General features: G+C 40.0%; 1 protein-coding gene across 4 annotated transcripts in view; it reads right to left on the reverse strand.

The window, feature by feature from the left end:
• The window catches only part of LOC149267621 (Small GTP-binding protein), a 462582-nt gene that overhangs the window by 354381 nt on the left and 84557 nt on the right, over positions 1-23644 (reverse strand). For all 4 annotated transcript variants that reach the window (XM_089433721.1, XM_089433718.1, XM_089433719.1 and 1 more), the window contains exons 6-8: positions 1607-1669; positions 1182-1226; positions 905-1005 (exon numbers count right to left, since the gene is read on the reverse strand). In XM_089433721.1, coding sequence (XP_089289847.1) covers positions 905-1005; positions 1182-1226; positions 1607-1669 — 209 coding nt within the window. The remainder of the gene's footprint in view (positions 1-904; positions 1006-1181; positions 1227-1606; positions 1670-23644) is intronic.

Consider the following 23644-nt stretch of genomic DNA (forward strand, 5'->3'; position numbering starts at 1 on the left):
CAATTACCAAATGGCAAGACATTCCTTTAGGCTTGGGAGGCCCACCTTAAAACATGCAATCATAATAGATGGGTGAGGGACCACATGGCTGGCTCAAGTGGCGGAGAAATGGCACGACGAGCTAGTTGGGGCTGCAAGTGGCTGCTCACTGACAGCTGAGGACCATCATGGAAAGAAAAAAAATCTCCTGGGGATATTACCCACAAAATGGTGGGTAACACGGCCTCTACCCCATTGTTAGCACTTTGTTTAGCTCTTGCCTTGAAGGGTTTCCTCTCTAAGACCTGCTAGACTTTGTCAAATATTAATACATTTATCTTATCTTATATTTATCTTTCGAAAATTTCCGCCTTGTTTGTTCTCTAAAAGCTTTGATGTAAAGATGTTTTTGAGAACAAGGTTACATATTTGTCAACCTTCTGTTTTATGTGGAGATAAGAGGTATATATGCAGCTAGTGGGTAAAGGGTTTTTGTCGATCAAGAATGCCAAATTGTTAGATTTTCATGCCTACTCAGATTTTGTTGTCTCTCTTGTTGCTTTAAGAAAGAGGATGTAAATACAATTGTATATAACCTTCTGCTTATTATTTTCCCTCGATGTAAATATTTTTGTAAATCTGATAAGGGTGTTGCGATATGAGTGTAGTCTTTTATAGCTTTTCAATAGTGTCCTATTAGTATTAAAAATGATCATGCTTTAACAATGTTTTCAAGCCTTGGCTAGCAGGGTATGTGCACGTTCCCAAACGTCCAAATTGATGTCAAAAGTCTTTAGGTTGATTTCAGGGATGGAAAGAGCTAAGAGCAGTAAAGAAGTTTATTTTTTATATAGCAAAAAGAGAGTAAAAGGAAATTCAGTATATGACAAACAGTTCACACTGAGTAAATTCAGTACTACAATACCTGTCAAATATAAGTGCCCTCAAAGGCTTGTCAGCATTATCTTGGGGTGGAGGTACCTTCTTCACTATAGCCTCCAAAATTTCATGTACACCTATGCCTTCCTGGAAAAGTAGTGAACTATTAATACCTGTGCTGTCCAAGAAATTGAGAAATCTTCCTTTGAAACTCTAATCATGTTCAAACATGTGATTCTTTAACAGCGAACAAATAATTAAAGAAATGAAAAGAAACAAAAACCAAAATCTGGACAGGACTAGATCTCTAATTGAAATCAAACCTTAGCTGAGCAGAAAATTGCCTCACTACAGTCCAAACCCACAATCTGCAGACCAAAATAGCAATGAAGCAGCACAATGTTATCTCCTTATCCTTCACGCAAAAAATGTAGAAAACAATTTCTTATTTACTTTAAACAAAAAGGAGGTTCTTACAACGTTTCAGCTCTAATTTTTCAGTTAATGCACAGAACACTAAAAAGGAAAATTGCCTTTTATGATTTTTAGTATGGAAGTGAAATGCGAAGGAACCTAGTGCTAGATACAGAAAAGCTTTCTTTATTAATTAAGCCCATATGGTTAGAAGTTAGAACTTGGACTGGAAAGGGTATAACAACTCACTAAATGCACGTGTACATTCAAAACAAAGAAAGAATGACATATAGGTTTGTCAAATGCACATATTGGAACTTCCCATTAAACAAACCTCTTCAATTTCTTGCAAAACACGTTGAGGCTCAGCACCTGGAAGATCAATTTTGTTCAAAACCTGTATTACCAATCATGGAAGAATATTTAGCCAGACTAGTCCAGAATCAAACTATAGATGAAGGGAACAAACACCTCGAAACACACAGGATGATTTCATAAAGTATACTTGAATATTCCATGATGGCTTTAACATGTAGATGCACTTTAGAAAAAATAAAACTGTGCCAGATACGTAACACTTACAATAGGGACTTTACTGAAAAATAATCCCTTTTCAGGGAAAACACTTGTTTATATAGGTGCAGGATAGCTCTTATACACTAAAGGAAAAATACTCTAAAATAATCAGTAAAGAATTTTAAATGGACACAAAAGGAAATTGCAAGTTTCAAATAATACAGCAGAAATGAAATAGGTTAGACTTTTATTAAAACATTGTTGGCAACTGCTTACAAAGTACAAATTGTTATTTAGTCGAGTCTTATACATTGGAAAAAGGACCGTTGCAGAAGTGCCGAACAGCACATCAATCGACTCACACCCAAAGTGTCAAAGGGTCTGGTACCAGACAGTTCCTAAACAATGCCAACCACTCCCCTTCCCCCATGACGAGTTCCTTCCTAGCCTTAGTGAAGCAACCAAAGACTTATCCAACGTTTCTTTTCTTTGGCCTCAAATGTTAGGAGTATCCCTTGCTCCTACATTCCCCCCATAATCATGTAACCAAACTCCTCATTGGATACAGGAGACTCTGATAGTGAGCATCGTTGTCGCCCCCCTCGTCGTCGGCTATCAAACTCGGGCATTCTTTACATCATCAATCTCCATCCCTAGACTTACTCATAGCCTTCTACATAATCTGATTATATACATGTTTATGAGGCTATCATACTGTAACGAACAAAATTCGTATACTCAGAGGAATGCTCTAATACCAATGTAACGAACAAAGTTTGGTTATGCTCTGATACCAATGTAACGAACAAAGTTTGTTATAGCAGGTTAAACATTCCAGAAGACTTGGAATATGTAGATCTCCATTGAAGATACACAAATATATATTAAAATGTATAAATGATAATATGATGTTACAAATGAAAGTGAGGGTCTGCTTATATACCCTAGGCAAGTGTCCCTTTATGAACAGTCATGTCTCCTTAGACATGCCTCTTTGCTTAACTAATTATTATTTAATTACATATTATTATGATTAGTATTGATTATCTATATTTATTATTTTTATATAAATTATATTTATAGCATTGCCTTCCTCCTCAAAAAGCTTTGTCCTCAAAGCTTATTGATGTAAGTGTTGGATCTCTTTTACCATTTTGAATATCTTCTCGTCTCAGAACTTTCATCTTCGTTGATACAAGACGATATGATCCTCTAAGTGATAAAACAAATTGTCGGACTGAAAATGGATCTAACCATCCTAGATTAATCTTCTTTGGAATATTCTAATCACTAGAAATTTGTAACGAACTGTCATCATAGGACTGGATTGAGCTTACTTCAATTTTCTTCGGAACATCAATTTGTTGTTTCTGTTCTGAATGGTACAGATACATAGCTTGATTGAGTTGTCTACTCTCATGATTCGGATGTCGATAAGGAATTCTTTTGGTTTGACTTTCTCTTATTAGATGTGTGGTAATTTTTTTATTTTCTTCTCGTACTACGGTTGTTGAGTAAGTACAAAATCTTCATTTGGAATTTTCATCATCTGAATTGCAACATGTGAGTGTGTTTTTCCTTCAACTAATTTATCCTCTTCTTGAGATGTGGTATTGACTGGTTCGGTATTCATTCACTCATCTTCAACTGAAGTTGTTACGACTGGTGACTTCGATACTTCCACTTGAATACAATGTTCTAACTTGTCTTTTAATGACTTCTTGTCCTTCTTAAGCTTCTTAATTTGTGTTAGTGAATTTTCACTATGGTCCTTAAGTCGAAAGACTTCTTCATTTCTATCAGCAATGATTTTGTCAATTTCATTTTGCATATTTTGTAGTGCTTTTTTACCTTCTTCAAAAACTATTTATGTCTTCTGATGTTACTAAATTCGACTTTATTGTAACATCTTGTAGTGTTATTTTTCTCTTTTTGTATGAAAATGTCAAAAACTTCTTTTTTGTATTCAAGATAAAGGAACCTAGGGTTTTCATCTAGGGTGAACCTAAAATAATGTCACCTTGATCGCTCCATAGGGTTTGAACTGAGAATTGTGATATGAATGTATAATCTTCAATGTTTAATTGTAAATTGTTTATGTCATATTTTTTTGTTGTCATAATAGTCTAATTTTTCAATTATATTTGAATCGGGAATCCCTAATTAGTTTGAGATTTTATGTTTTATATAATTTTTATCTTCCACTGTCGAGATAGCGATAGTAACATATTTTCCCGCAATAGACCATTTAATTCTAAATAGCACTGAAACATAGTTATATGAGGTTTCTGAAAATCTTCCTTCCTTCATTTCTGTATTAGACTCCATTTTTGCCTTCAATCAAAAATATTCTAATATTTTGCTTTTATCGAGTGGAGATTAAGGTTTTAAAAGTAACCCTTTCCTAATCTTTATAATAAAATAGTATTATATATATATATATATATATATATATCTATATATATATATATAAACTTTTTAAATACTTCCTCACTCTTGTAATTGTAATCTCTTTTTTTAACCTTTATAACCCTTTTAACATATATATATATATATATATATATATATATATATATTCAAATAACTTGCCTTTATTTTCAATTATCTTTTTTTGTTTTTTCAAGTTCCAAATATAATTGATATATTTTATAAAGTCCCTCTTTTAATAATAATAACTTTATATTAAATGACTATTTACGCTTTTGTATGTGTCACAAACTTTGGATTGATGGCACCTTTTGCCAAACAGACATGCACGAAACAGTACGACCGAACAAAAATTTTGTTGGTTGATTAAAATTTCAGACTTAGTTTTGTGGTATTGTACGAGCGACAGTGGCTGGAGATGGCTTAGTTTTGTGGTATTCTACGAGCGACAGTGGCTGGAGATGGCATAAGCAACGAAGGAGGGGGAATGGGTGCAAGACCTGGGAAATTTGGTGGTTGAAAATTGGGCGGTCGGGCGTCAACAATGGCGGCCTGTCCGGCGTGGTCTATGACGACGGCAATGGGAATGACAATGGTAGTGAGATAATGGGTAGGGAAGACAGCAGGGGCAGGACAGAGGCGGTTGTGGTTGCGTTAATGTGGTTCCAATGGCAGCGTAAACAAGGCTCTGTGGCACTAGTGCAATGTGGATGAGCAGAACAACAGTTGCTTGCAGTTCAGTGGAGTAGGACGTCAATGGCGTGGCAGCTATTAGGCAATGGCTCCAATGATGGATGTGTATCACGGCTCTGTTCAATGGAGTAGGACTGCAATCGAAAGCATAGGTGACTAGTCGGGGGGAATTACTCTTCTTTTTCTTTCGTTTTGTTTTTTATATACAATTTTTTTTGAAATATTTTTATTTTATTTTTATTTTTTTTACTCCTTTTTTTATAAAAAATTTTTAATCTTTTTTTCCCTTTATATATATATATATATATTTCTTTATTTTAATATAATAACACTTTCTTTTTTCTTTTTTCTTTTTTTTTACAACCAAAGCCTTGAATGAATGATGAAACTAACGAAATGGAGAAGCTCCAAACTCTTGTAGTGAAACACTTTAACAACAACAAGGTTGACGAATTTTACGGCCAAAGACCAGATCAGACTGGCTCTGTGCAACGGTTGAGCGGCTAGAGGATCGAACAGCTTTGATACCAATATAACGAACAAAATATACTCAAAAGAATGCTATGATACCAATGTAACGAACAAAGTTCAGTTATGCTCTGATACCAATGTTACGAACAAGGTTCGTTATAACAGGTTAAACATTCCAAAAGACTTGGAATATGTAAATCTCCATTGAAAATACAAGAATATATATTAAAATGTATGAATGATAATATGATGTTACAAATGAAAGTGAAGGCCTGTTTATATACCCTAGGCAGGTGTCCCTTTATGAAGGGTCATGTCTTTTTAGATATGCCTCTTTGTTTAGTTAATTATTATTTAATTACATATTATTATGATTATTATTTATTATCTATATTTATTACTTTTACATAAATTATATTCATAACACATACTATTGTATCATTTTTTACTTCATTTCATTTTATCCTAGATTGAGTTTGGTACCTGCTAAGATGTGCTTAGCAGGAAATGAAGACTCCATTGCCCAACGGACAAGGCACCTGTAATATTTCTAATAGAAATTTTACAGTGAAATACTAAACATGCACTAGCTACAGCATAAGCATAACCATGAAATTTCTGGAAATAACGCATGCAAAGACAAATTAAAACTCCATAGAGCAACAACAATAATCCTAAGCCATTTTATTGATAATCATGAAATTTGATTACAACAAGAGATGGAAAGTGTGCACCTGGGCTTGCTACAATAAGCAAGCAAATAAGTAGATGAGAACAGTTGGAAATCTACACGCAAATTGACTCCTCCAAGTTGTGCGTTTTGTTAACCACTAGAGTGGCACCTGATGATTATATGAAGACTCCATGCCCAAGGATGATCCAGAGGACACTTGTACCATCAGATATCATCAGTGAATAGAGTTTTTTAACTCTACTTCTAAATTCTCATCATCTGTCTTGTACCTAGATTCCACACCTTGCAGAGAATTATAATAAGTGATACTAGTAATGATGAGTATTTGAGTCTGTAACAGGCATAGGCTGTTGGGACTCAATCAGCAAATGAGTACACCTTGGAGTGTTTTTTTATCTAGTAAATCACCCACTCTGTTTCAAATGCGAATAATTTTCTAAGTTTTTCACTCACGTTTTATGGTAAAGTCGGAGTGACGGTTTGAAAGTTGAGCCCCTGACATATCTTAGTGTCTAGAGTCGATGTATATTACCATACTAGATCACACAAAAAAAATCGTGGAATTTGGTTAGGTCTAGGTAGTCATTTTTTATTTTTTTAGATTTCTCGCAGGTCAAAAGTTGCAAATAAAATTGTATTTAAATTGTAATAAGTGTAGTCTAGAGAAGTTGTATGAGGTATTAGTAATCAAAATTACACTTCTCATCCTCAACTTTCAACTCTGACACACTTTGAAGGGTTAAAAATGTGTTTTGAACCATCAAAACCCATTTTTCCTAAGTTTAGTGGGAAATCTGACAATTAATTAAGCTAGAAATTAAATAAATGGAGAAAAATAAATATCCACACATGCTAAATGTTGTGGAAATGAGGTGGAAAAATTATGGGGGAGTTAAAGTGAAGTCCGAAGGTGATGTGGACTCCTAAAATTAAGGAAATGACATGTGCTCAAATAAAATCGAATTTCTGCTATTAAAGGAGAACGTTGCTTACTTGGAAATTCGATATGTGAAGTTAATGCACATTTGGGAGAATTTTGGAGAATATTTGGTGGAGATTTTTGTGGGAAATTGTCCCCATATGGGTTACCACCCATATACACTTGTCATTCTATCACAAAATTCGAATTTTCACATAAGAGAAGAAGAAAATGATGTCCACTTGCCAGAATTTGATTTTTACACTTGGCATTGGAGCTTCATTCAACAAATTCGAATTTCTCTTTGGGATTGTCACTTCATGCCACTTGTTTAATCACTTCTACATTGAGATTGGCTCCAATGCCATTTGTCATTGTCATTCTTCATTAGGATTTGCTCTCAACTCTCTATATAATAGAGCCATGGGCTCTCATTTGTATCATGTAAACAGTAATACAAGTTATTGTGCTTGAGGAGACTCTGCAGGATTGTATTCACTACTAGCAATATAATACAACAGTCTTTGGTATAAAGTGTGATGGTGTTCTTCTCCTTGCATGTGTGGTAAATTCTTGACTTGTTGTTATGCTTCTATTTATTTCCTCATGTCATTATTTCTTTCATGCTTGTTTCAAGTTATGTTAGTATGCAGCTATCTCATATTAGCATAAGAATTAATTATTTGCTTTAGGAAAATAAATCTTCTAGTGGATAATAGATGTATCTCTAGGAATTATTTTCACTGCACTTATTTAATTTCATGTCGATTTCATGATTTGTGGTGAAGTTTTGAAGATGAATCATTATTTGGTCAAGCTTTTCAAGCGTGAGGGGAAATTCTCAGAGGAATCAACCCATTCTTGAAAAATATTCAAGGAGAACTTGCATGTTTTGAATTCCAAAGTCTCATTTATATCTTATTTCTGTCTTGCAGGGATTCTTTCAAGTTTCTTAAAACTTTTATCTCTTGCATCAAAATATCAAACTTGGAAAAAAACATTTTTTACGTATTGTATTTCATTTGTCAATATATGGCTATTTCAAAGAGCTACGTCATGGCTAGTAAAAGAGCAGAGCTTGCTCATACTCTTTGGCCTAGCCTCTTGTAGATTATTTTTGTAACATAATTTGTTTTCATCTTGGTTTAACATTTGAGTTATTTTTTATCCTTTTGAGCATGATAGTTTCCATGCTTTGATTTGTAGACTTATTCATCTTGAAAGCATTTATAATATCTTGTGCTAACAATTTAGTGTTTCACTTTTCAGGGTTATTTTGGCTTTCCATTTGAAAGCATTTCACTTCATTTTAAGCAAAATACAATTTCATTTATTAAAAAGCAAATACTTGGAAGGCACTGGTTGTTTATGTATTTCATGCTTATCTTATGATGGTTATTGCTCATATCAATTCTTTGCTTATAAATCTTAAAGAGATAATCTATTTAACTCTAACAATTCTCTTAGAAATTCACATCCTTTTTAAATTAACTTTTCATTAGGCACCACCCCCCTTACCTAACCTAGGAGATAGCTCAAACGGAGAGAGTCGGGATTAGTGTGACAGCCCCTTCTCTGAGTTCCCTGCCGCCAACCACACCTTGTGGGGTTGAAGGCTTTTCTCACTGACTTGTAGGTAGGTGTAGGCGGCAAGGTACACATTTTTGGCGTTGTTGTCGGGGTCAAGTCTTCTTGTACCTGGGAATACGATTAACTTTTGGTTTTTGCATGTTGGATTTTAGAGTTAGATTCTTGTTCAAGTGGCGACTCCGCTTATTTCATTTTTTGCAAGGATTTCTGCTTGAAGCTCACTTCTTCTAGATTTCTTGCTAATCTTGGCCAGGAGCCTCTCTCTGGTATCCATTTTCTCTTTCAGGTTCAAGTGAGCATGACATCGTGAATCATTTGTTCGCCCTTCGTAATTTTACTAACATTTCAAGCTATCCAAATATCATTCCGGATGAAGCCATTGAGGCTATTGAAGAGTTGCATAGTTTTCTAGGTGACAATGCCATCAGTACTGAAACTCACCTTAGGAATTTCCACCTTTGTGTGAGCAAATGGTGCCATGATATTAACCATGAGGATGTTAAAATGAGACTTTTCATCTTTTCATTAGATGGAAATGCAATGGATTGGTTCATAGAATTACCTGCTAACAGTTTTGATTCTCTAGAATCAATCATTGACGCCTTTGAAGAAAAATATGGAGATGAAAGAAAGGTCAAAGCGAAAGCAAATGAGAATGATAAGGTTCTCATCAAGGGGTTGACTCAACTGATTAAGGATGTGCAACCCAACCAAGTTCAGCTCATTAAGACCATGGAGGTAAATCATGCACAAGCAATAAAGTCCATGGAAGTCAATCATTCTAATCAGATGACCTCTATTCAAAACAAGTTGCTCGCCATGGAAGAAAAACAAGTGCAATTAATCAACACCATGGAAACGAATCATGCCAAGGAAATAAGTGTTATGAAGGCTAATCAGGTCACATTTCAGCATAGGTTGGATGAAATGCAAAGATTACAGGTACACAAATTCCAACTTAGGTTAAATGACGAATGGGAAAAGAACAAAAAAACAAATCATAAACCTCCTTATCCACTGAAACAATCATCATCTCATTATGAGGAGGTCGGAGGTCATTTACTCCATTGAAAAATGGCTAATTGATGGAGATTTGGATATCAAGGAAACTGAGGGGAATCATATTTATACTTATGAACTTGATCCATCACCCATGCCAGAGCAGAAGCAGAATGGACAAAGGCAAGTCAAAGAAGTCTTGGATCTTCGAATTTTCCATCAAGGCATCTTCAAAATCGGGTAGAAAGGTCTACTTTGATCACCACAACATCAACATCACAATCTATTAAGAAGAAAAGAAAAAGCGAAAAGGATTTGGTAAAATTGATGGCCATGTACAACACAGTGTTGGGATTGATCAAAGTCCTCAGATATCAAAAATTGGACAGGGCACATCAAAAAAGCAGCCCATGGATCTACCTGAAAGTAAGCAAGTTCTCATCATGAACAACAAAGAAAATATTTGATGCCATGGGGCATATTTTTGTATCATATTTCTAACCTTATCCCGTGTCATTTTTGTTTAATTAGTTTTATTTTATGAATAGATTGTCATTTATGCTCTTATAATAAATTTCCATGTCTTCGTTTCTGTACTTTATTTCATTTGATGATATTTTGAATGGATACTGCTGATATATGTCATTTGTCGGTGGATGCAAATTTCAGGTTCTTGCACACTATCACTTCATCTTTAGCATGCATCCCCATATGGAGCCAAATGTTGGCCACTGGAGTGGCGTCTGATGATTATATGGAGACTCCATGCCCAAGGATGATCTAGAGGACACTTGTACCATCAGATATTATCAGTCAACAAAGTTTTTTAACTCTACTTCTATCTTCTCATCATCTTTCTTGTACCCAAATTCCACACCCTGCAGGGAATTGTAATAAGTGATACTAGTAATGATGAGTTTTTGAGTCTATAACAAGCCTAGGATGTTGGGACTCGATCAGCAAAAGAGTACACCTTGGAGTGTTTTTTTATCTGGTTAATTATCCCTTCTCTTTCAGAGGCAAATAATTTTCTAGGTTTTTTCACTCACATTTTACCCCAAAGCCGGGGTGACGGTTTGAAGTTTGAAACCCTAACACATCTTAGTGTCTAAAGTCGATGTATATTACCATACTAGATCACTTAAAAAAATTCGTGGAATTTGGTTAGGTCTAAGTAGTCATTTTTTATTTTTTTAGATTTCCCGTAGGTCAAAAATTGCAAATAAAATTGTATTTAAATTGTAATAAGTGTAGTCTAAAGAAGTTGTATGGGGTATGAGTAATCAAAATTACACCTCTCATCCTCAAATTTTTACTCTTACACACTTTGAGGGGTTAAAAATGTGTTTTGAACCCTCAAAACCCACTTTTCCTAAGTTTAGTGGAAAATCTAGCAATTAATTAAGCCAGAAAATAAATATCCACAGATGTTAAATGTTGTGGAAATGAGGTGGAAAATTATGGGGGAGTTAAAGTGAAGTTCCAAGGTGATGTGGACTCCTAAAATCAAGGAAAAGACATTTTCTCAAATAAAACCAAATTGGCATTAAAGGAGAAAGTTACTTGGAAATTCAAATTTGTGAAGTTAATGCACATTTGGGAGGATTTGGGAGAATATTTGGTGGAGATTTTTGTGGGAAATTGTCCCCACATGGGTTACCACCCATCTACACTTGTCATTTTATCATAAAATTCGAATTTGGCACATAAGAGAAGAAGAAAATTATGTCCACTTGCCAGAATTCGATTTTTACACTTGAAATTGGAGCTCCATTTAACAAATTCAAATTTCTCTTTGGGATTGTCACCTCATGCCAATTGTTTAATCACTTCTACATTGGGATTGACTCCAATGCCATTTGTCATTGTCATTCCTCATTTGGATTTGCTCCCAACTCTCTATATAATAGAGCCATGGGCTCCCATATAATATGAGATACGAGCTATTGTGCTTAAGGAGACTTTTCAGGATTGTATTCACTACTTGCAATATAATACAACAGTCTTTGGGATAAGGTGTGATGGTGTTCTTCTCCTTGCATGTGTGGTGAATTCTTGACTTCAAGTTATGTTAGTATAAGCATAAGAATTAATTATTTGCTTTAGGAAAAGCAATATTCTAGTGGATAATAGATGTATCTCTAGGAATTCTTTCCACTGCACTTATTTAATTTCATGTCGATTTAATGATTTGTGGTAAAGTTTTGTAGATGAATCATTATTTGGTCAAGCTTTTCAAGCGTGGGGAAATTCTCGAAAGAATCAACCTATTCCTGAAAAATATTCAAGGAGAATCCACATGTTTTGAATTCCAAAGTTTCATCTATATCTTATGTTTTGACTTTTTACAATTTACATCTCAAGGGGACAAACCCACTTAATACAGACCCTCACAAATCACCCAGTTCTGCGACACAACTATAATCTAGCAGATCAACACACTAGGATTCTCCTAAAGTTCTAATGACAAAATCCATCCCGGCTTTGGGGTCAGGTTTGAAGGAAAATTCTGCCGATCCATGGATCGGTGAGACGAAAAACCTTCCGGAACGTAGATTACCACTAGAAAGTTAGGTCCACCTAGGCAATTCACATACACGACTCATGTCTGCTAAGATTATTTACAATTCATACATGCAGACTGGTTTTACAATCAAAATGATCAAGTTGTTGATGACTGCAGGATGGCACGGAGACATTGATCAGGTGTTGCCCCTTTTTGCAAAGAAAAGGGGGGTGTACTGCATGGGTAGTTGACCAGTAGAGGTCAACAACTACAAAACAGATGTCTGGTCTAGTGTTGACCAAATACATCAAGGAACCAATCAGCTGCCTGTACAATGTGGGATCCACCAACTCGGAATCCGAAGCATGAAGCTTCTTCCAGTTGGTGATCATCGGTGTCGACATGGGTCTACAATCCTCCATGTGGAATCTGCTAAGGATGTCCACAATATACTTCCCCTGCCCCAGGAAGAAATGCCCCTCCTCCTACCACACCTCCAAACCCAAAAAGTAATGCATCAAGCCGATGTCCTTCATCTCAAACTCCGCCGCAAGATCTCTCTTGCAGTGCTCTATGAGTCTCTCTGCACCTGTAATGATCAAGTCATCCACATACAGCACCAGAATGAGAGGCTCCTCACCAATCACAATAAAGTAAAGGTTCGGATCTGCCTCACTCTTTGTGAAACCCATCCCCTGCAAGTATGCATCTATCCTGGAGTACCAAGCTCTGGGAGCTTGCTTCAGGCCATAAAGGGCCTTCTTCAATCTGCACACATGGGACTCCTTCCCATGCACCTCAAAGCCCTGTGGCTGCTCAATGTACACCTCCTCCTGTATGAAGCCATTGAGAAATGCGGTCTTCACATCCATCTGGTGGATCTTCCAACCCATCTCTGTTGCTATTGATATAATGGAGCGGATCGAAGTATATCGAGCCACGGGAGCGAAGGTCTCCTCATAATCAACTCCCTCTACCTGGGAGAACCCTCTAGCCACAAACCTCGCTTTGAATTTCTCAATGCTGCCATCTGCAGCATGCTTTACCTTGTAAAGCCATCTGGAAGTAACCACGGATTTGCCCTCAGGCCTCGGCACCACCTCCCAAACATCATTCTTCATGATAGAAGAATACTCCTCCTGCATGGCCTCTCTCCAGACCTGCTGGCTAGCTGCCTCCTCATAGCTAGAAGGCTCAGAGTCAAGGATGCTGGTAACCACCGCCATATAGCTACAAAACCTCTCAGGTGGTCTACTCTCTCTGACCGGCCTCTTCAACTCAGCAACAGATGTGGCATCTCTCAAGGTGTCCTGAAGCCACTTGGGCTTCCTCTTCCCTGAGCGCACTTCTCCCATCGAAGAATGAAACTCCTCCTCCTCATCATCATCAGTAGCCTGAACTCCTGACTGTATGTCTGCTGTCCTCCTGCCTGCACCTGAACCTGTAGAAGCTGAGGTACCGTGTGCACTGTCCATCAGTGGACTCCCTAGTGAACTGCTCTGTGAACTGCTCTGCATGCTGCCCGGAGCACCACCCCTCTGGCTCGATGAGCCACTGCTCACTGACGGACTTGACATCCTCATAGAAGTACCTCCTGATCCTTCTGATCCCTGCCCACTGGATCCCTGCGACTGACTCAACTGCTGCTGAGGGTCTGGCTGATCCAGATACTCTAACTCCCGTGACCTCCTAAAGGCCCTGTCCTCCTCGAACTTCACATCCCGTCTGACAACAACTCTCCTCTGTGCAGGAATGTAAATCCGAAAGGCCTTTGAGGTCTCACTGTAGCCCACAAAGATACCCTTCTCTGCAGTGGGCTCTAGTTTGGTCCTCTTCTCCTTAGGTATATAGGAGTATGTAATGCATCCAAAGATATGAAGATGACCAAGATCAGGCTTCTTCCCAGAGAAAGCCTCCTCCGGAGTCATGTGCCCCAAGGCAGGATGCAGACTCCTGTTCTGCAAGTAAACAGCTGTGTTGCAGGCCTCTGCCCACAAGAACAATGGCAACCCCTGATCATGTAACATGGCTTTGGCAGCCCCTATGATGGATCTGTTCTTCCTCTCTGCAACCCCGTTCTGCTGGGGGTTGTAAGGAACAGTGAACTCCCTCCTAATGCCTGCCTCCGCACAATAGTCAACAAACTCTCCAAGGGTGTACTCTCCTCCATTGTCCGACCTCAAGGACTTGATCTTTCGACCTGTCTGAGTCTCCACAAGAGCTCTGAACTCCTGAAACCGCTTGAAGACCTCACTCTTGGTCTTCAAAAAATAAATCCAGGTCCTCCTGGAGTGATCATCAATGAATAACACATAGTACTCATATCCACTCAAGGAAACATGAGACATCCGACCGCTCACATCGGAATGAATCAAATCAAGTATCCCCGTCGCTCTGCTGTCACTGCTGGGAAAAGGGGATTTGGCAAACTTGCCCATCGCATAACCTCTGCAAGTATCAAAGTGATCAGTACTGAAATCTGGCACACCTGTAGTGATCTTCCGCAATGTCCTCAAGGCTCCATGATACATATGTCCCATCCTGCGGTGCCAAATCTCACACAGCTCAGAACTGCTAGCTCTGCTGTCGGTACTACTGCTCAATGCCAAAAGGGGTTGGAATGCAAACTTGTACACCTTTGCATGGCGTACACCTATCACTCTAGCTGAATCAGCTGGAGCGCCCCTGGGATACATCAACACCTGTCCTCCCCTGAACAGTACCTCATATCCTCTGTCCTCCAAAGCTGAGACGGATATGAGGTTCTTCCTCATCCCTAGCACATAAAGAACCTCTGACACCTTCAAGGGAGGTTTGGACTCCCTCTGAAATGTCACTGTCCCCACCCCGACTGCTCTAACAACTCTGTCATCACCGAGTACTACCTCAATATCAGTGCCACTCTCTGAAAGCTCTGAGAAGTACTCATGGACTCCTGTCATGTGACGTGAAGCCCCACTGTCCACATACCAGATACCTGAAGATGCTCCGCTAATCGAGGGAAAAGCATGCTCCCTCTGAACCTGTGTGGCAGGTGATCCTGCACTAGAGGACTCACATGTAGTGAACGCAAACTCCCGGTCAAAACGACCTGCAAAGTCCTCAATCTCAGCTGAAGCTGTCACATCCTGGTTCTTCCCCTTCTTCTTCTTCTTCTCCGGACACACAACTGCATAGTGTCCCATCTTCTGACAATTCCAACACTTCACCTTGGAATAGTCCTTCTGTGTGTTCCCCTGTTTACCTTTACCTTTGCCTTTGCCCCCACCACCGCTTGTGGAAGCCTGCTTCTTCCCTTTGCCTTTCTTGCCTCCTGCCACCAGTGCTACGTCCTCATCCTGCTCAACTGGCTTGGCTGCCCCAAGCTGTCCTTTCCTGATCTCTGTCTGAATGCAATCATCCCAAAACCTCTCCCATGTGGGAAGGGTCTCACGTGCACAAACCCCATCAGCAAAGTTCAACAATGAATGGGGGAGGCCATTCACTGCAATACGCACCAACTCAGTGGATGGAATGGCCTCTCCAATCGCTGCCAACTCATCTCTCACATTGGTAATCTTTGTGAGATATCCAGTTGCACTATCATTCCCCATCTTAATGTTCTTCAGCTTCTCCTTCAGGACCATCTTCCGGTTCTCATTGGTACTCTGGTAGAGATTGAACAATGTTGTCCACATCTCATGAGCATTGCTCTTTCCTCTCACATGAGGAATGCAATGGTCTTTGATTTCGTCTAGAATCAGCCTCTTACCCTTATTGTTCTTCTTTTTATACTCAGCCAACTGAGTAACATCAGTGGGCACAACAACAGGGTTCTGTGCGGTATGCACCATGATATCCTAGACTTCTGCCTCCTCAAAGATACTCTGCATTCTCTCCTTCCAAACACTGTAATTTGTATGCCCATCCAACCTATCCTCCACCCTCAATCCCAATGACATCCTGTTGTCCTAAAACTGAAAAATAGCACTGCTGTAGTAAAGATAAAACTGCTGTTTATAAAAAAATCAGCTTGCTGGAATTTTTTGAGTGAAAAATCAGCAACTGTAATTTTTCCTTTTGCTGTCCCAAACTGCCCTTCAGCACTCAAGCTCTGATACCATGTAGAAATTTCTGTTTTCCCACCCCGATTTTCAGTTTCTCCTTATTTCTCCCATGTAGTTAAATGCCCATTCCCATAACCATACATTTAACAAACTGAAAAAAATAAATATTGCTGAAAACACAATTTCTGGAAATTTTTCAGAATGCTGGAAATTGCAGAATTAAAAATCAGCAATCAAAAATAGCCATTAAAACACTGATATTTTTGGTCAACTTGACCCTGGGAAAACCCCCTACAACTCTTGGGGAAAACCAGTTTGAGAGCTCTTCTTTATTTATGAAAATTGCCTTTTTACAGTGAGAATTATTCAGCAAAAAATCAGCAAGCAAATTTACAACTTATCTCCCCCGTGTCTCACAGCAATCTGGAAATTACAACAAACAGGACAGCAATAAATGTTGTACGGCCTCCGTTTTGTGTGCAGAAAAATCAGCAAACTGCTCCTCGATTTTTGTGCAAAAATCTGCCTTTCACTATGTGCTGAATTAGCTGTACAAATCTGCTCAACTGCTGCCTTGGAATGTGTGCCAAGCTGCTGTCTCCTTCTCTTCCCTGCTCAGAAATCTCTCTTGCTCTCTTCCTCTCCTTCTCCCAATCTGCTCATGAAAGAATGAATGACCTTTTCCTCCTTTTCCTCCTTTAATATAACTCCAAGTGACTTTTGGGTGATCCAAGTGACTTTTGGGTGATCTCTAAATCCAATGGCTGAAATAGATTTAGATCAATGGTTGAGATTAAATGCTCATTTAAATCTCACTTTCTATTTTTTAATTCACCCCACTTTAATAAAGACCCACTTAGTCATTTATTTCCAAAGTCATTTTTCCTTTCTAATTTTTCATTTACTTTAAAATTAGACTTAGTAACTTTATCACTTAAAGTCACTTTTAAATTTGATTTAACTTTATAAAATTATAAAGTCACTTTAGGAGAAAAATTAAATTCTTTTGGACACTTTTCCCTAGGCCAAAGATCAAAGTCTAAGGGAACCACCTGTCCTCCGGTACCAAATTTCAACAGCAATTATAAAGAAAAAATTAATAAAAAGCAAAAGGCACCTGAAGAAGGGTGGAAAAACAAAGGTCGAGGTAGCTCATGTACCATGATTGATCCCTCCTACACTCATATAGCCAAGTGTGGGCCTCCCCTATTATAGCTACCCTTATACCATGGCATGTGGCCTAGATTATCCCCTTCATGAGCCATTCCATTCCATCACTATATCACATGCCACCTACCATTTGATGGATGTACCATGAACATGTCGTCCCCTTTGGAAGTTGAAACCACCTAATAGGGTCCTTGGTTAATCGTCCTTGGTTAACCCCCCCTTTTTTAGCTTGGAGATACTTGTACATGTCAAAGCCCACTATCGAAGGGCATGCCATTATGAAGTGTCCACTTGTGTTTCATGATTTGTAAGCTCTTTTACTTGATTACTCTAATGATTTGTTGTACTGGAAGGCGAGGGGACGCATTGGATCTTATGCAGGACTTCAGATGGTCTCCATTTGGGGTTTGGTCCCCCTATACGGGGTCCAAACCCTCCAGAGAATCACACTAGCACTTGTAGGGCTAACGTAGAGAGCCATGGATTTCCTCCATAGCAGAAAGTACTTCATGGATCCCCTACACCATTCAATGATTGCTAGTGTTCCACCTTTTGGATGAGGATGATGCGCCTGGATTGTTGGAATTTCTAAGTCTGACACATTATAAACCCTTCATGCACTTTACTGATTTATTCCTACCTACTTGTTATGTTAATTAACAATTTATTTACCATGTAAATAGTAAATACTAGAAATAAATACAAGTGCACGATCAACACATTATCGATCATCAACTGAAGGAAACAGAAACAAACACACAAGTGACACCGTTTTTTTGGGACTAATGTCCCCGGAAAAACCCAAAGCGGGAAAATCGGTGCAGCTATCTGAGGGTTTGATTTATTAAGCAGTTTCAGAATACAATTTGGGTGTCAAATCTAGCTCACCCAACAGAGAAAAATCTAGGCAATAGTACCCCTCTACTCGGATGCAAATATTCCAGCTGAAACCCTGGATAAACACTTTGGCAGCTCCACAACTCCAATCTGCCCCACGAAACCCCAGCATCAGCCTCTAGGGACTGCGTCAACCTCTCTCTAGCCCAGGGTTAGCCCACCGTCACTCTAGCTTGGCCTACGTCAGCCTCTGGAGGTACTGCGTCAGTCCTTTGGCCCTCTGCGTCACCCAGTTGGCCCTCTGAGGCACTGCGCAGCTCCTGGCTGCCTCTGCGTGAACCCTTGGCTTCTTCTGCATCCCTCTCTCCTGCTACTGCATTGATCCTCCCGATGTTATCTCTGTCTCTCTACTTCTGTATTCACTGCCCCTCAGCTGCAACTCTAATCACTCTCTCAACTTTCTTAGCAAACCCAGCGCCAGAAAGTCGAAATCTTGATCTCTTAGTGTGTTCTCCAAGTGACCCTCAAGCCTCCTATTATACTTTTCTCATTGACAAATCAACGACTAAGATTAAGTCCCTAATCAATGGATAAGATTAGATTTGGCTTGATCCATGCCTTTTGGACCATTCTAACACAGCTTTATATTAATTCACATTAATATTTTATTTTCCCTAAGTTTAGACTTAGGGACTCCATTAAAAATATTAATTATTTTAATATCTCCCAAACTGTTTAGGATCTGCCCCAACCCTTTTTGGGAATTGGAGATCTCATGCACCTTAACTTGTCCACTAATTTTCGTGGCTAAAGCACATCCGATGCTACCCCAAATCAACACTCCCTCTTAGCGAGGACTGTGCTCTAGCAATACTCCTCACTGAGTATCACCTTGATTATTCGGCATCGGTCCTTGTGCTGATGCTAGGCCTGCTGCCCATCATCTGCACTGCTGCATCCTGTACTGCCACCCATGGCCCCGCCATTGCCACTGTTACATCTGTACTGCAACTCCCTTTGCATCTGTGCTACTACCTATGGCCCTAACACTACCACTGCTACATCTGCACTGCATCCCCTCTCATCATGCTGCATTGTGCTGCCCATAGCACTGTCACTACTAACTGTTGTACTGCAACCCAGTTACTAAGAAGTAAGTAACTGATCTCCCAACTCTGACATCTCCATCAGGCTAGAGACACCCATGATGGTGAAGCTCCATTTGTCGTTGACAAGTGCTCCCTCTCTGACCTCTGCGTTGTTGCAACTATTCCATGCATCTCGCATTGTTGCACACCTCTCTACACCATCTTGCACTGGTGCAACACTCCCGTTCTTCTCGCACTACTGCCTCACGCTGTCCCGGGAATCCTGCACTGTAGCTTCCTCTGTTGCTCCATCCGCATCCGTCTCTACTGACATCCACCAGTACTGCTACTCCTCTTCGGGGCTCCCGTAGCAAGGTCTAGTCTAAGAGGCTGGGTACCTCAAGGATCCTGCCCCTCATCGGCTGTAGTCCGTTTAACTACAGCTCAATGTCTCCCCACTTCTTCTCAAGTGGCACATGAGCACTCATGGCACAGTCATCGTCTGTCTCCACTTCCTTCTTTGTCCTTACTGGCGCAGCCTTGGTCTTGGAAGCCTCTCCCTTGCTCTTCTTCCTTAAACATTAGGTCACATAATGACCTAGTGCCCCACAGTGGAAGCATTTGACCTTGGAGAGGTCCTTCTTCCGTTTCTCCTGCTTTCCCTCAGATGCTAGGGCAGCATCCACTTCCTCCTCCTCCTTGATTCTAATCCCCTTGTTGTTGCTTCCCGCCTTGTTCAAACTTCTGATCTCTTCTTGGCGAAGAGCAGCCCACATTTCCTCCCAATCTGGAAGGGTCGCCCTGCCTAGTATGCTTTAGACAAACACCTCCCAGTCTTCTGAGATTGCGTTCAGGGTTGTTCTCACCATCAATTCTTGATCCGGCATGGCTCCTATGGAAGTCAGTTGATCTCGAATTTCCTTCAATCAACTGAGGAAGGGATAGATCTGTTCTCCCTTCTGCATCTGGTATGATCGCAGTTGATTTTCTAGTAACATCCTTCTCTGCACAGAAGTATGCTAGTACAATTTCTTTTGGGCCTCCCACTTCTCATTTGTCGTTTCCTTTTTGGCAATATTTGGTACTACATGGTCCTTGACCCCGTCAAGAATGATGCTCTTGGCCCTCGTCATTGCCTCCTCGTACATGTCATTATCAGCTGGGTCAACTAGGATAGCTATCGTCCTCAAGGCGAAGTGCTTGACACAATTCCCATATAGAACGGATAAGATTATTGCCTTCCAGACTACGAAGTTTGAGGCTCCGTCTAGTCTGTCCTAGTCTCTTACCTCGTTCACTGCCATCTCGCTGCTCCTCTACTTCCCTCATAGAAGTTCTCGGTATGACTCCCTCTGAGCCTCGATTTCCCTCTTGGAAACCCTTCTACCAATGTCGAGATGCCCCCACTCTGATCACTAGTGCAACTGCACCATTGATTTGGATTTCTCAGCTAGAAATCCTTAGTAGCAACTCCCTCCTCCTTGGTCTTGCCCTATTAGGTACTATTCTGACTGCAGTACCCCACCAGCTCCACTTTGCAACTTACCCACAGCCTCCTAAACCCCAGCAAACTAAAGGTTCGAGTTCCTAGGCTCTGCGAAATCCCGACACTGGCAAATCAGCTTCCTCAGCCAACTATGTCAGCCCTCCTCGCCTCTGCGTGAGCCTGTCTTTGCCTCCCTCAGCCTCTGCGTTGCCTCTTCCTGGCTCAATCTTGATGACGCAGGCACTGCATCACCCCTTCTTTGCTACTACTCTACTAGGATTAGCTTCTATCACTCGGGACAGTTGTTTTCTGTTGATGCTGCTCTGCTCAGCTAATGTTCTCAGTTCTCCTGTTCTCTACAACCACGCTCTGATACCATGTTGGAATTTCTAAGTCTGACATGTTAGAAACCCTTCATGCACTTTGCTGAATTATTCCTACCTACTAGTTCTATTAATTAACAAGTTATTTACCATGTAAATACTGGAAATAAATACAAGTGCATGCTCAACACATTACAGATCATCAACTGAAGGAAATAGAAACAAACACACAAGTGACAATGTTGTTTTTGGATCTAATGTCCCTAGAAAAACCCAATGCGAGAAAACTGATGCAGCTATCTGAGGATTTGAATTATTAAGCAGTTTCATAATACAATCTAGGTGCCAAAGTTGGCTCACCCAACAGAGAAAAATCTTGGAAGTAGTACCTCTCTACTCAGAAGCAGATATTTTAGCTGAAACCCCATATAAACACTCCAGCAGCTCTACAACGCCAATCTGCCCCACGAAACCGCATCAGCCTCTAGGGACTGCGTCAGCCTCTCTCTAGCACAACGTTACCCAAAACATCACTCTGGCTTGGCATGTGTCAGTCCTCTGACCCTTTGCGTCACGCTGGCCCTTTGGCTGCTTCTGCGTGAGCCCTGGCTGGCTCTGCGTGAACCCTTGGCCGCTTCTGCATCCCTCTCTCCGGCTACTGCACTGATCCTCCCGGTGCTAACTCTGCCTCTCTGCTTTTGTATTCACTACCGCTCAACTGCAACTTTGATCACTCTCTCAACTTTCTCAGCAAACCCAACCCCGAAAGTCGAAATCTTGATCTCTTAGTGTGTCCTCCAAGTGACCCTCAAGCCTCCTCTTATACTTTTCTCATTGACAAATCAACAGCCGAGATTAAGTCCCTAATCAATGGCTAAGATTAGATCTGTCCTGATCCATGCCTTTTGGACCATTCTAACATAATTTTATATTAATTCACATTAATATTTTATTTTCCCTAAGTTTAGACTTAGGGACTCCATTAAAAATATTAATTATTTTAATATCTCCCAAATTGTTTAGAATCTGCCCAAACCCTTTCTAGGTATTGAAGATATCATGTGCCTTAGCCTCTCCACCAATTTTCGTGGCTAGAGAACATCCGATGCTACCCCAAATCAACATGGATCACCATGCCCAACTGGTTTCACACACTTGGCAAAGTTTCCAAAGTCCAAATGAGTATGTGTCTCACTGATGGTTTACAGGCATTATCGATCCACTTGGAGACCTTGTGCCCCCACACCCCCTTGGGGACACAACATGTGACTTGTTTGGATATAAAGGGGCCAACCCCTTGTTCATTATGAATGATTGAAGAGATCTCTTACAATTGATGGGCAGGAATAGCAGCTTCTAGAGAAAGAGATTCTCAGTCGAAGATACATCAACAAAGAGAGGCAAAGAGTGATCCAGTAGCCTTGACGCAGAGGCTGATGCAAGGCCAGGACAGCCACGCAGAAGCAGTGCATAGGGAGAGAGAGAAAGTCGAAAACCAGAGCAGAGGGTCAATTTCAGCAGCGGAAAGTCGGGGTATGAGACCGGGAGGCTGAGAGCAGTGACTCTGGGCTACTGATCAATTCCCTAGTTGGGTGATGCTATGCCTGAGAGGGTTGACGTTGGGACAACGTAGAGGTAGCACAGAGCTAGCGTAGGGCCTGCCAGGGGCACCTCATCCAGCAGCCAGAATAACTAAAACTTTTTTCTCAGTGATTGTGTGAGGTAAAACTCACAAAGCTTCTGTCAGTATTTCTCTCTGTAACTGAATAACCCTGTGAGGTATTCAGTGATGTATTCAAAATTTGCCACTGCTTAATAATAATAAAGTTATAAACCCTCAGAGTTGTTGCACCAGTTTTCCCGCATTGGGTTTTTCCAGGTACTTTTGTCCAAAAATAACTGTGTCCTATGTGTTTCTATTTTCCTTGCTCAATTTCTGTGTTTCAGAACCATATTTAATTGGTGTAGGTTACTTTAGTAATTTACTTCAATGTTTCAAGAAGAAATTTGAAATAAGCTTGTAATGTAAATTACAATCTAGGTGAAGTAGATTCAGTTGGTTGCCATAGGATTCCTGAGATTGTTAGATATAGGAATTTTCACAAGAAGTAGCCCATAGACTTGTCGGAGAGTCGGAAGATGCTCTGTATGCACCATGTTGATGACATCTGATGCCATAAAGCATCGTTTTGTATAGTATCTCTAACCCTATTCCTTTTTATTTCATGTCAGTTAGATAGTTTTATTTTCAACATTTATATTATGTCATCTACATTTCAATTTATTCGAGTATATTTTTCTGTCCCAGCGATATATTTCTACATATGCATATGATTTCGATGTTGAATGGATATTTATTTGATGGACTTGTGTTTTCTTGGATACAGGATTCTAGGGTTCTCACCAATGTTTTAAAAACCGGTTACCGATCTAACCGGCCGGTTAGCGAGCCCGTCGGTCTAAACCGGCCAAAAAACCCGGCTTGAATGCCCATTTCTCCATTTTTTTGCCCTAACCGGTGAAAACTGGCCGGTTTAGGACGGAATCGGCCGGTTTGTATCAAACCGACCAGTTCCGTCCTAAACCGGCCGGTTTTAGGCATGCCCA

The sequence above is a fragment of the Pinus tabuliformis genome, chromosome 6, assembly GCF_031772625.1.
Source record: "Pinus tabuliformis cultivar Carrire ecotype Pingquan chromosome 6, CPIR1, whole genome shotgun sequence".
In the NCBI taxonomy this organism is placed as follows: domain Eukaryota; kingdom Viridiplantae; phylum Streptophyta; class Pinopsida; order Pinales; family Pinaceae; genus Pinus; species Pinus tabuliformis.